Source organism: Rhododendron vialii, chromosome 4a (genome assembly GCF_030253575.1).
Source record: "Rhododendron vialii isolate Sample 1 chromosome 4a, ASM3025357v1".
In the NCBI taxonomy this organism is placed as follows: Eukaryota; Viridiplantae; Streptophyta; class Magnoliopsida; order Ericales; family Ericaceae; genus Rhododendron; species Rhododendron vialii.
This window is the reverse complement of record NC_080560.1, coordinates 10,555,995-10,570,192: the sequence shown is the minus strand read 5'-3', so window position 1 is coordinate 10,570,192 and position 14,198 is coordinate 10,555,995. Positions and strand designations below refer to the sequence as shown.

The 14,198-nt window shown below is 37.4% G+C and overlaps 1 protein-coding gene and 1 long non-coding RNA gene across 2 annotated transcripts; one reads left to right on the top strand and one right to left on the bottom strand.

Annotated features, from left to right (window-relative positions):
• Window positions 1–528: 528 nt before the first annotated feature.
• Window positions 529–12,180, top strand: LOC131321675 (pleiotropic drug resistance protein 1-like). Its single transcript, XM_058352560.1, has 25 exons — window positions 529–1,014; window positions 2,794–2,914; window positions 3,035–3,123; window positions 3,763–3,847; window positions 3,931–4,090; window positions 4,182–4,258; window positions 4,353–4,406; window positions 4,503–4,593; window positions 4,919–5,220; window positions 5,650–5,931; window positions 6,026–6,342; window positions 6,430–6,590; window positions 6,681–6,784; window positions 6,879–7,035; window positions 7,519–7,629; window positions 7,699–7,862; window positions 8,022–8,354; window positions 8,742–9,032; window positions 9,123–9,206; window positions 9,293–9,426; window positions 9,706–9,933; window positions 10,037–10,208; window positions 10,466–10,720; window positions 10,810–11,069; window positions 11,886–12,180. The coding sequence occupies exons 1-24, from the start codon at window positions 674–676 to the stop codon at window positions 11,065–11,067; spliced, it is 4,371 nt and encodes a 1,456-aa protein (XP_058208543.1). The 5' UTR covers window positions 529–673; the 3' UTR covers window positions 11,068–11,069; window positions 11,886–12,180.
• LOC131321679 (uncharacterized) lies at window positions 11,211–14,147 on the bottom strand. Its single transcript, XR_009198605.1, has 2 exons — window positions 13,634–14,147; window positions 11,211–13,250 (listed from the first exon to the last, which is right to left on the bottom strand). It is a non-coding gene; the product is annotated as an uncharacterized LOC131321679 (long non-coding RNA).
• Between the last annotated feature and the right edge of the window lie 51 nt (window positions 14,148–14,198).

The window sequence follows — 14,198 nt, the reverse complement described above, 5'->3', positions numbered from 1 at the left end:
TCATGGAAATGGAAACCCCCATGAACTCGCGGCACACGAATGTTTCAAAATATTTTTGCTTACTTTTCTCAATGAACTGCCATACGCCATCCCTTACATCAACCATAGAGTAAAAATATACGAATACACTCCCCTGCTAGCAAGGGGTGATAAACGAGCCTAGCTAGTAGTTAATGAAGCTTGATTTGATTGATGACTTAAGAAGCTTTAATAAGCCGAACGAACAGAGTAGTAGCTTGTTCAAACTTGGCTTGGAATATTAAAGTGCTTTAAAAAGATGCTCAAGTTTGGTTATAAACAAACAAATCTTAAACAAGTTTTTAACGAACGAATACGAGTTCAGACTCGAGTAGCTTGGTTAGTTTACCAGCCCTGTCGGCACCTAGTGCATAACAAGATGCTAACTGTATAAATATAGACACACTTCAACAAATCAGATTTATCTCAGAAAATCACGCATAACACCACAGATTCCTGAGCAGAGAATACCGAGAGCAGAAAAACAAGAGGACCACACATTCCTGAGCAGAAAATTCCGGGAGCAGAACAACAAGAGGGCCAACGATTCACCTCTCCAAAATCCAAGAAAATTGAGTTCTTGCATGAAACTCTGTAAAATCCTTCCTGGGTGATTCTTTGGTAGGCTGCTTGCGGCAGTTTGGAAGAGTTGAAAATGGAGATTGGTGGTGAAATATATAGAACGAGCAGTGCACGTAGCAGTACTCGTGTAAACAGCTCAAACATATGGAGGAACGATCCAGTGGAGTTTTTCTCGCAGTCGTCGCACAGAGAAGACGATGAAGGAGCACTAATTCAATGGGCTGCTATTGAGAAGCTTCCTACGTATCGACGGATAACCCGAGGGATACTGAAGGATGAAGAGGGTCCGCCTAGAGAAATTGACATCAAGAATCTCGGGTTTTTTGAGAAAAGGAATCTGGTGGAGAGACTTTTGAAGATAGCCGAGGAAGATAATGAGAAGTTCTTGTTGAAGCTCAAGAAGCGCATTGACAGGTAATCTTAGCTTGGAAAACGTGTTTGTTTCTTCTTTGCTTTCTGTACATTAGTACTTTTGCTTGATTTGTCTTCATAATTAGGCTTTCGTTACGCTTGTTCCCGACTGTCAAAGCAATGAAAAGTTCGAAAAAGACTCGTCGGTTATGTGCGCGAAAACAGTTTACGAAAATACGAAAACGTTTCTGTTTCTGATTCCCGAGCAGTACTACAATATGTTGCATGTTTTCAGGCCGGGAAGAGTTCTTGAAAGCACTTTGCCAAGAGAGGTTATTCAATGCTCTCGGAGCGGGGACTCGGGGGCTCTGCTGCCCACCAGGGACAGCAGCCCCTACCCGCACCTCAAAACTGGCAACTGCTGTTCTTCTTGTTCCTTTTTTTTTTTTTTTAAATCTGATAAAAGTCCTATTTGGAAAACGTTTTTCCCTTTCCTAAGTAATGAATAAAACCGAAACGACGTAGCTTGGATCGATAAAGCCAAACGTTTTTCCTTTTCTTCAAAATGTTAATATAATAATTTTTTAGACGGTTTATAAAAGAAAAATATGGTTAAAAAATTAAGTGATCCAACTTTCAATCTGTTTGAACTGGTGCGAAGATCTTATTTGTCTGATTATTTAATTCTAAAGAATTATAATTAATTTTTGTCTCTAAAGCTCTCATAATTAAGTTTTTGCTTTACAAGGTTTCAAATAAAGAGCAGATACTTAATTATAACAACCCTAGAGATAAAAATTAATTATGACCATTTAGAAAAATAAGATCTCTGCACTTGTTAAATCGGGTTGAAAATTAGATCACTTAATGTTTTAACCACATTTTTAAATATATAAGCAGTCTTACAAAAATTAAGTGGTTCAATTTTAAATCTGTTTGAACATGTGTGAAGATCTTATTTGTTTGGTCATTTTATTCTAAAGGATTATAATTAATTTTTCTCTCTATGACTCTCATAATTAAGTTTCTACTCTACATGGTCCCAAATAAAGAGTAGATACTTAATTAACAGCCCTAGAGAAAAATAATTATTATGACCCTTTAGAATAATGTGATCAGAAAAATAAGATCTTCACAAATCGGGCTTTTATCAAATAAAATTAAAAACAACAACTACAACAACAACAATTGCCTCAAAACTGCGTAGTTTTGAGGTATGGGTAGGGGCTATTGTCCCTGGTGGGCAACAAAGCCCCCGAGTCCCTCGGAGCGATGCTCCACATCAATCACAACACACCACAAATCATTTTGTTTCTTACTGTATTTTACATAATAGTCCTGGGTCCGCAATTTTTACCAAGGATAACACAAAACGAAAAGACACCTTTTGTTTTTTGCAGCCTTGATGATACTATGTAACTGATCCGGCTATTCAAGGCAGGGCCAGCCCAGGCACAAGTCTGGGCCTTAGGCATTCTAAAAATCTCAAATTTTAGTAGCACTCCAATGCTTTTATCATTTGAGTTTGAGTAGGACTCTTTTTAACAATTTTAGTGATACTCATGCGTTCTTGAGATAATATGTATTACCTATTTAGAGACTTTGTATTTTGTGAACGTATGTAATGATTAATAGAACTTTATATTGGTTTGTCTTTCTCGTATTGTAATTGTTACTATAAAAATTGTTAAGTATTAACTCGACAAGAACACACTTTTTTTTTATAAAGCCTTGAACAGTAAAAACGCTTGGGCCGACCCTAATTTAAAGTTTATGTTCTCTGCTCATTGGCACTTCTTCTCTTTGTATAAGGGTAGCATTCTGTCTTCTTTTATTAAACAGGGTTGGACTAGAACTTCCAACTATACAAGTCCGGTTTGAGCATCTGAATGTTCATGCAGAAGCTCATGTTGGCAGTAGAGCACTGCCTACATTAATCAATTTCACTGTCAACTTCGTAGAGGTACGTAGTTCATATTTGGTGATCATATGATCAACTTGAATTTTTCCGTTATCGATCTCCATGTCTAAATTGAACTGACCTTCACATCTCGTATATATGTATTGATATTGATATCTGAAGGGGTTTTTGAATAACCTCCATATTCTTCCAAGTAGAAAGAAGCCAATGCAAATCCTTCGTGATGTCAGTGGAATAATCAAGCCTGGAAGGTGAGAAGACAATTTATAATTTCTCAATCGAATTTTACAAACACACACAAGTATGTATATATATATATATATATATATATATATATATATATATATATATATATATATATATATATATATATATATATATATATATATATATATATATATATATATGGGGCGGTTCCGGAGACACTCAAAAAAACACCTAAAAAAACACCTCATAGTTTCCGATCAAATTTTGATGATCTGAGCCGCTCAATGTGATCAGAACGTGATTTTAAAGGTCCGTAAGAGAAATTAGCAAAAAAAATGACCGGGAAGGGCTTGATCCAAACAGTTTTGAACAGTTTTTTATTAAACGATTCAAATAAAAACTGTTCAAATCAAGCCTTTCCCGATCATTTTTTTTTTAATTTTTCGCGTGCACCCTTAAAATCACATTCTGCACACATTGAACAGTTCGGATCATAAAAATTTGATCGGGAACTATGAGTTTGAGATTTAGGATATTTTTTTAGGTGTTTTTTTGGGTGTCCTTTGAACCGTCCCGATATATATATATATATATATGTGTGTGTGTGTGTGTGTGTGTGTGTGTGGGGTTCGAATTCCTCTAAAATATTCCACTTACCATTGCTTTGATATGGTTTTTTGCAGAATGACATTGCTTTTAGGTCCACCAAGCTCCGGAAAATCCACATTGCTGCTAGCTTTGGCCGGAAAACTCGATACAGATCTAAAAGTAAAACAAACAAGACAATAATCCAGTTTTCTAAATAAGTTCCAAGGACTATGTCATCTGATTTAAGTCCTTTGTAACTATAGGTTTCGGGAAGAGTCACATACAACGGCCACGGAATGGATGAGTTTGTTCCACAGAGGACTTCTGCTTATATAAGTCAATATGACCTTCATATGGGAGAATTGACAGTGAGAGAAACATTAGCATTCTCCGCTAGATGCCAAGGGGTTGGAACTCTTTATGGTAAATTAGATTAATGGATGTTTTTTCATAATTCCGAGGGTAAGTACCACAGGAGTTCGGGTTCTATATCGGTTTTTGTTGAAATTTGCAGAAATGTTGGCGGAACTATCAAGGAGAGAAAAACAAGCAAACATAAAGCCTGATCCTGATATTGATATTTTCATGAAGGTAACCGCAATATCTCCATGCCAAAACCATTTTTTGTGAATTGATTTCCCACATTTCTGGTGAATTGATTCCCCACATTTCTAATCATGTACAGGCTGCATCATTAGAAGGGCAAGAGGCCAGTGTTGTGACAGATTATATTCTTAAGGTACCAACTTGAAAACAGAATAAGCAACCGAAATAAGTTTTTGAAAGCCATAGTCATTGATTTGACCTCCTCCTTTGATTTCTTCAATTTCCACAGATACTGGATCTGGAAATATGTGCAGATGCCTTGGTGGGTGATGAAATGCGGAGAGGTATTTCTGGTGGACAAAAAAAACGAGTCACAACAGGTAAAATGCATTTACAGAACAACATACTATATTCTAGAAACGGAACTCCTAAATTCATGAAAAATTGCTTATCTATGTCTTTTCAAAACTGCTTTGAGTTTTGGGCCAATTGTTTTTTACTTTCCCGATACGTTGCGTGAACTCGGAAGAGTATAATTTTTTGACCAAAAGCTGAAAAAAGTTTAATGATAACAGAAGTAAGAATTATGTAAAAGATAAATTAATCTTAAATAAGTACTTGCCAATCATTCCTGCCCTTTGAGTAATTAGCCAAAAGAGTTCTGATACTGATTATTCTGAGTTTCTGATGTGTTATATCATGCAGGAGAGATGTTGGTTGGACCAGCTAGAGCACTCTTCATGGATGAGATATCGACTGGCTTGGACAGCTCTACAACTTTCCAGATTGTGAATTCAATCAGGCAGTCCATCCACATACTTCAAGGAACTTCTGTTATCTCTCTCCTCCAGCCGGCACCAGAAACTTACGACCTGTTCGATGACATAATTCTGCTCTCTGATGGGCAAATTGTGTATCAAGGCCCCCGTGAATGCGTGCTTGAATTCTTTGAACACATGGGATTTAAGTGCCCTGAGAGGAAAGGAGTTGCCGACTTCTTACAAGAGGTGATTACTAGCTTTGAGATTTCCCTTTGTCTTTGTCCATTTTTTCAAGTGTCTGATATGATGAAAAATGGAAGTTAATTAACTGGAAAACAGTATCCTTATTAAGTCAAGAATCAAGATAAAATGAGTTTATTTTAGAGAAAAATGTTGTCTAAGTTTAAAGGCGAATACCATTTTCTAGACCTAGTAAGACAAGACAGAGTTTTGTCAAGACCACCACCACGTCCCACCACTGCTGCCGCCAGAACTAAATGACCACAACAAGCACCAACACTCAGACCACTTCCACCACTTGCACCATCATTTTAAGAGTTGCAGCCAAACACAATGTTTTCGTTTTCTGATGTAAGGGGAGCATAAATAGTGGAAACATTTTTCAAGCTTTAGAACATACTGTAACTTTGTATCATTTTGTGGGAAAACACATAGGTGACATCAAGGAAAGATCAAAAGCAATACTGGGCAAAAAAAGATGAGCCTTACAGTTACGTTCAGGTGGAGGAATTTGCAGAAGCATTTAAGTCGTTCCATGTTGGCCAGAAATTGGGTGACAAACTTGCTGTTCCATTTGACAAATCTAAGTGCCACCCTGCTGCTTTAACAACCAAGAAATACGGTATCAGCAAAAAGGAACTCCTGAAAGCTTGCACGTCAAGAGAATACTTACTAATGAAGAGAAACTCTTTCATCTACATATTCAAGTTGACTCAAGTGAGTGACATGTCGAAAAGCATTGCAAATCTTTCAAATTTTGAATTGTCAAAACATTTTGATCAAGCAGATTAATGGTTATCTTTCTTTTCAGCTTATGCTTATGGCATTCATAACAATGACTCTATTTCTACGAACTGAGATGCCTAAGAAAACACTAGAAGATGGAGGGATTTTCATGGGTGCCTTGTTCTTCACCCTCATTATGATTATGTTCAATGGGTACTCAGAAATTGCACTGAGCATCATGAAACTTCCTGTCTTCTACAAGCAAAGGGACTTCCTCTTCTTTCCTGCTTGGGCATACACTTTACCCACATGGTTCCTCAAGATCCCAGTTACAATTGTAGAAGTTGGTGCATGGGTTTTCGTAACTTATTATGTTATAGGCTTTGAGCCAGATGCTGGACGGTAATGCAGAACTAGGCTCTCTACACATTGGTTTCTTTTGTTTTTCTTGGTAAATAAACAAATTCGTGATCCCAATTGCTATGGCAGGCTTTTCAGGCAATTCTTGCTGCTCGTGTGCGTTAACCAAATGTCTTCTGCACTGTTCCGATTCGTGGGGGGAATAGGAAGGAACATTATTGTGGCAAACACATTCGGGTCATTTGCATTGCTTACAGTTCTTGTGTTGGGTGGATTTGTCCTGTCACGAGGTAAAAATAGAAAGTGTAGAGTGAAAAAAAGTAAATCTTCTGTGCTATATGACTTGGATTTAACCGAGGACTAATTTGAATTGGCTTCAGAAAATATAAAAAAATGGTGGATATGGGGTTATTGGATGTCACCTATGACGTACGGGCAAAATGCTTTAGCAGTGAATGAATTTCTTGGGAAGAGTTGGGGACAAGTAAGCATCAATATTTCTGCATTTGGATATAGAAATTCAAAGCAATGCAAAGTGAGTTGTATCATCTAAATTTAGAGGAAATATTTGTTTGCAGATCCCTGCTGATTCAACAGAGACACTAGGAGTACAAGTCTTGAAGTCCAAAGGAATTTTCCCTGAAGCACATTGGTATTGGCTTGGACTAGGAGCTACACTCGCTTTTTTTGTCGCATTCCAATTTCTTTACACTCTGGCTCTCACTTATCTCAACCGTAAGTACCAAATACACTCATTTTTAAATGTTAGAACTACACATTTTGATGATTGCAGAAATTCATAGCATTCAATTTATCCTAAAAGACAATGAAGTAGAAACACCTCCCTATAGTATCCTCTCGTGACACCCTATGGACTCTCGCAAGATGAGTGATGGGTGTCAAATGGAATTGCTGGCTCTAGTCAAATCTTAGGGCAGCCTTCTGTCATTGAGAGAGACGGTAGTAAATGAATAGTGAGGACACAATGACGTGTGTATGAAGGCAAACATTGTATACTAGAACAATTAAGGCCTCTTCTTTTGTGGTTTTCATCAATTTCTTTCAAAAATCTGATGTAATAAAATGCATAGATATATCTTCACGACGAGCCCCAACAGCTCGTGTCCTCCATATTTCAGAAATTTGTGCGTCGAAGTATCATGTCTTGTGTGTTGGTGTCAATGCTACTTAGCTAAAAGATGGGTCGATTTGATGCAGCCTTTGGCAAGCCTCAAGCGATTCTAACTGAAGAAGACTTGACCGAGAGAATTGATGTAAAGACAGGAGAGTTAGTTGAGTTATCATCAAGCGGAGATATCACTTCTAATGGTAAATAAGCTCTCTTACTTGAATTTTCGTTCTGCAATATGTGTTTCAAATTTGTGTAGCATTGTGCAGAAAAGGGAAGTGAAGTACGAAGAAGTGTATCATCTTCGTCAACGGCACCAAGTGTGGGAAGCATTACTGATGCCGGCCAAAACAGAAAGCGTGGAATGGTTCTACCTTTTGAACCTCTTTCCATCGCTTTCGATGAGATCAAATATTCAGTTGATATGCCACAGGTATTTTCCAAGAACTGTCCACATTATAAGGCCATGTAATACTTCTTTAAACCCAACTTATTGAACCAAAAAAGTGGAAGCAATTTCATGCATATCTTTCCATAGGGAACTCTCTCTAATAATTTCTAAAACTAATTTCAAAATAGTACTTGCTTGCAGGAAATGAAAGATCAAGGCATACCTGATGACCGGTTAGAACTTCTGAAAGGAGTAAGCGGTGCTTTTAGACCAGGAGTCCTTACAGCTCTCATGGGTGTTAGTGGGGCCGGTAAGACCACCTTGATGGATGTGTTGGCTGGTAGAAAAACTGGAGGGTATATCGAAGGAAGAATCACAATATCTGGATACCCAAAGAAGCAAGAAACATTTGCTCGCATATCAGGATACTGCGAACAAACTGATATTCACTCTCCTCATGTTACGGTGTATGAGGCATTACAATATTCTGCATGGCTTCGGTTGCCTGCTAAAGTCAACTCTGCAGCCAAAAAGGTGACTCTTAATATCACAATCTCAAATCCTTATGCCTAAAATCGTCCATTATAATCTTGCGCATCCTGAATTACCTTAAATGTTCCCTGCCTACAGATTAGTCGGCATTTTTCATAAATTTTGCATATCAAAGCTCTTATTCTAGTTTTATTCATTCCTTCCATTTAACTTTAAATAAGCAGAAAAAGTTATAGAAAGTTTGAGGCTCGAGTTGTATTCCCGTGAAAGGAATGTTAAAGTCGAAAAACCTCTTAATCCTTCGAGGCTTGTGGGGGAGTCGATAACATAGATGCCCTCTAGCGGGATCATAATGACGTACTTCAATTTGGACTCTATCCTTGTTAGTATCCATATAAAACAAATTTAATTCTAAACAACAAATGGCAGATGTTTGTTGATGAGGTCATGGAGCTTGTGGAGTTAACCCCATTAAAGGGAGCACTCGTTGGGTTGCCTGGGGTGAATGGCCTTTCAACTGAACAACGCAAGAGGCTTACCATTGCAGTTGAGCTTGTAGCCAATCCATCAATAATATTCATGGATGAACCAACATCAGGACTTGATGCCAGGGCTGCGGCAATAGTGATGAGAACAGTGAGGAACACAGTAGACACAGGACGAACCGTGGTGTGCACCATCCATCAGCCAAGCATCGACATATTCGATGCATTTGATGAGGTAAGAAATCGTTCACGTGTTTAGGATTCAATATTAGATTTAGTTTCTAGTCGTAAGAAAGCCAACTGAAACAATTATATAAAATTGCAGCTGGTTCTTTTGAAAAGAGGAGGAAAAGAAATATACGTCGGGCCGTTGGGCCGCCTTTCTGTCCATCTCATCGCATACTTCGAGGTAATTAAAGCTGATGAATTCCTAAGACCAGGAATTTCAATGTTTTCTCTGAGAAGCTTACTTATTTTTATATATGTTTGGTTCAGGGGATCAATGGAGTTAGTAAGATTAAAGATGGTTATAATCCTGCAACTTGGATGTTAGAGGTAACTTCATCTGCATCAGAAACAGCTCTTGGGGTTGACTTTACGAGCGTGTACAAGAACTCAGAACTATACAGGTAGGTTCATGTTGCAGTCTGAAGAAATTCTAGTAGGCCAAACATCTTGAAATTTTGAGAGGAATTGAATATTAAATATCTGTCACATTCATTAAGTTAATCAAGGTATCCGTATAAAATGTGTAATCTAGTAAGTACTTCTGTTCCGCTAAGGGAAATAAGTACTTATTTTTTGAATTAAAGTTGATGTATTGTGAGAGAATGACTTGTCTCATAAAGCAGGAAATAAGACTAGTATATGTTCTAGATAGTAGCTGCTAATAAATTTGGATGAATCAGGAGAAACAAAGATCTGATCAAGGAACTGAGCGTACCAACTCCAGGATCAAAAGACATACGCTTTACCACGAAATACTCGCAGCCTTTCTTCACGCAATGCATGGCTTGCCTATGGAAACAGCATTGGTCATATTGGCGAAACCCTCCGTACTGCGCAGTGAGATTATTGTTTACCACTTTCATAGCTCTAATGTTTGGAACGATATTTTGGGATCTTGGTTCAAAAAGGTACGTATATCTGCAAAGCCAAAAGAGATTCCTCCACTCTCTTCTTTCTCAAATGTTAGTCCCTATTTACGTTCTGTATTGTGTACTTTTATGGGATTTGTAGGGATACAAGGCAGGACTTATTTAATGCAATGGGTTCTATGTTTGCTGCTGTACTTTTTATTGGTATACAAAATGCGACATCAGTGCAGCCAGTGGTTGGGATAGAGAGAACAGTCTTTTATCGCGAAAGAGCGGCTGGCATGTACTCAGCTTTGCCATATGCCTTTGGACAGGTAAATTACTTGTATTGTCTAGGACATTACGTGAACGTCAAGAGGACAAACTACATCTAGTCATCCAAGTGGCCTTTCTACAAGAACAATTCAGGATTCAGGGATACCGTGAGATGAAAGTATTAAGGACAAATAGATAAGACACTAACGATATGCATACACCGTACTTTGAACTTGCGGGGAGTAAGGCATCCTCTCTCTCTTGGCGAGCCCGCCTAATAAAACTTTTACTCACCCGATCCCCTATTTTTGTGCAGGTTGTAATTGAGATTCCCTACATCTTTGTTCAAACGGTCATATATGGAGTCATAGTATATGCGATGATTGGATTCGAATGGACTGCTGCCAAGTTCCTTTGGTACATATTCTTCATGTACTTCACCTTGTTATATTACACCTTCTATGGAATGATGACAGTGGCAGTTACTCCCAATCACCACATTGCTAGCATAGTTTCATCTGCCTTCTACATGATATGGATGCTTTTCTCAGGATTTATCATCCCATCGCCAGTAAGTTTCAGTTTTTTGCTCATACATTTTCTTAGAGATTGAGCTCAAAACTTAGGACTCAGAATTTTCATTCTTCTCTTTTATAACAGAGGATGCCAGGGTGGTGGAAATGGTACACTTACATGTGCCCGGTCTCTTGGACCATATACGGGTTGGTTGCTTCACAGTTCGGAGACTTAAACGACCAGATTGAAACGGGGGAAACTATGAAGGATTTTATTGATAATTACTTTGGATTTGAACATGACTTTTTGGGATTTGTCGCGCTCATTATTGCTGGATTTGTGGTGCTCTTTGGGTTCATCTTTGCCTTTTCAATCAGGGCATTCAACTTCCAGAAAAGATAGCGGTATGAAAAATGTTGACTATGTTAAGATCTCTAATCATACTTGAATTCCAACATAAAAAACAAGTAAATATTGGCATCTATGTACATAAATATTACAAGGGGTACCTAAATATTCATACTCCAGTCTAGTATGGGTTATGCTTTCATCCCATCTACTTTTTAGGGTGATGTTTTCATCCTCAAGTTTTTATTATCCCAATTTTGCCCTTAATATATGTTACCTATAAACATGTAAGTCCTCCACCATTATTTATGGATATACACAAATAACAATCCTTATTTTAAGCCCTTTCCATTATCTCCTACATAATATTTAAAAACCTAACAATCTCTCTTTAATTGAAAATCAGTCACCATCCCACCGTCATCCTCTCCACCGCTGCCCTCCATCACCCATCACTGTCTCCTTCCGTCCCCCATCGCCGTCCTCTCTATAAATGCATTGCAGGAGGTAGAAGTTTATCTTAACACGTGAGTTGATTGGTAAACATTGTGGTGCCTCAGTTGTCATAGTAAATTGGGAGAAATAATTCATGCTAAACATGGTCAGTTTAAATACGTGGTTTGAATGATTTTGTGCCGAAATATGTCATGATAATATATGGTAGATTTGCAAAAATTACTCGTGAAATGGTTGTCATTATTGAGCCTCATTTTTCATATTTAATTTGAATAACTAATTCATCATAAACATGGTAGATTTAGAGAAATTAGTCATGAAATGGTTGTCATTGTTGAGCCTCAATTTTTATGTTTAATTTTCATAAATAATTCATAATAAAAATACTGTACTTGAGTACGTTGTTTAATTTGCAGGAGCTACACCCACCAAGGTCAAACGGGAAGCTAGGTCGAGACAAAGAGAATCAGAATTATGCCGGTGGATTGGTCTGTGTATTGAGTATAAGAGTTACCATCTATATATATATATATATATATAATTTATCATTTTTTTCAAATTCTCAGTTTACAATGCTAATTTCATAAGAATCATATTCATTGTAATAAATTTATCATGTTTCCAATTTACAGTGTACTAAATTTGCCATGTTCACTATATGTTCCGGGTAACCATGAAATATTCATTGTAATAAATTTATCGTGTTTTCAATTTGCAATGTACTATATTTGCCATGTTTATTGTATGTTCTTGGTAACCATGAAATATGCTTTGATCAATATATCATGAATTCAAGTTTGATCCGTATTTTAAATTTACCATGAATGCTGGAACAATGTACCATAACTATCGATGTAATTCAACTTCAAAATAATGGTAGGTAAGTTTATAGGAAATCACTATGAAAATTTCCAAGAATTATGAACTAATTTTGCATGACTACTAAACATGAATCGGTTTTGAACATGAATATACCATGAATTAATGATATGCGAACTTTATATAAATCACTATAGAAACAAGATTATACTAGCGAATTGCCCCTACCTACAGCACTACCCACCCCGTTTCATTAGTGTGTGGTATGTGATCCACTTATTGATAGCACGAGAGAGAATTACTTAAGAGAATTACCTAGCTGGAATTCAAGTAAATACCAAGTATAAAGTTAACTAGGTACAAAGAAATTAGCTATCAAAACCAAAGTGATTTGGTGATTTCCCACCTACGAAATGTATTGCTTCCTGATTAGTCTCAGGTACATGTGATTTGTGACACTATTACTCGTAAGTGCTAGAAACCAGACAACAAACTGTAGCAAGACAAATTGTTTTCACTTCAATTTTCATATAGCCAAACATATGATTATACTCAAAACCAATCTAACTATTACATGCATGTAGATCAAGGAATGAATGAGTTAGAAGGTGCAAATAAATGTGAGCCTAGCTCAATGTTAGCAAAAGAAACCTCAGCATAGGGATTTAGCCTCTATCAACAATTAGTATGCCTCAACAAAGGGATTTAGCCCCTATAATCGAAGTATTACAAAAAAGAATGAAGAATTCTACTTAAAGTTGTTTGGCAAGGTCAACAGCACAGGGATTTAGCATCTATCAACAATGAAGAGTGAACTTCCTTGGCAAGGCTATGGACTTTGAGAATAACGTTCCGTAATAGCTCCTTCGCTAGAATGCCTCATATTCCTCTAGTTTCTTTCTGAGTCTTCTAAAAGTGGGAGAAGGAATCTTTTGTGAACCAACAAATTCACATGATCTTAGCTGCAAATGAGAGAGAGAGAGAGAGAGAGAGAGAGAGAGAGAGAGAGAGAGTCTAAATTTAAAATAGGAGGAGGATGCAGCCGCCGCTCTACCTTAAAGCCACCAAAGTAGTGTCTTTGAGAAGGTACCATAAACCAAAGCTTTAAAAACAATGGCCACAATTAATGTATTGTCATGTGTAGTGGACAAACAATGAAAAAGAGGTGGACCAACTGTTCTAAAAACGATGGAGTAATTCTATGTACTCTTTTTAGGCCCTGTTCTATCGAATTTCGGAGACAGAAGACCCAAAATTCATTCGAAAACTTCAAAAAATCCAGATAGACCCAAAATCCCAATAGACCCATTACCCCAAAATTATAGATCAAAGTAAAGTTTTTTACCTTCCACGCAACTTTTCATTGTGGTTCTTGACGTCGAGACCTTGGAGGAGATTCGAGACTACGGTGGATTTCGTCGCCGGTGACACTATGAGAGGGGTGGATTTCGTCGGAGTAAATCCAAGAGAGAGAGAGAGAAATGGAGCAGTGTAGATTCGAGAGAGAGAGAGAGAGAGAGAGAGAGAGAGAGAGAGAGAGCAGATTACCAGGGAAACCCATTCGTTTTTCAATGATGCATCATTACCAGGGGAAACCTGAAAACGTCGAACAGCTGGGTTTCCCTTTTGGAAATTTCTAAAATCAACCCAATGGGTTAACAATAGTGATGTTGTGAATATATATTAAAAGATTTAAAAAGTACATAAAAATACGTATTTTTCTTGTCTTCTAGTATGTTTATCGTCAGCCTAGTAGACTGACAATAGTAAAACCGTTCTCTTTTTTGGGTTCAGATCCCATCCAGTATTCTACCATCCATTGTGAAGGCTGGGATTTTCTCTAGGAAATCCAAGCTTTTCTACGAGGGGAATGTTAGGTACAAAGAAAACTTATCCCGAAAGTACTCCGA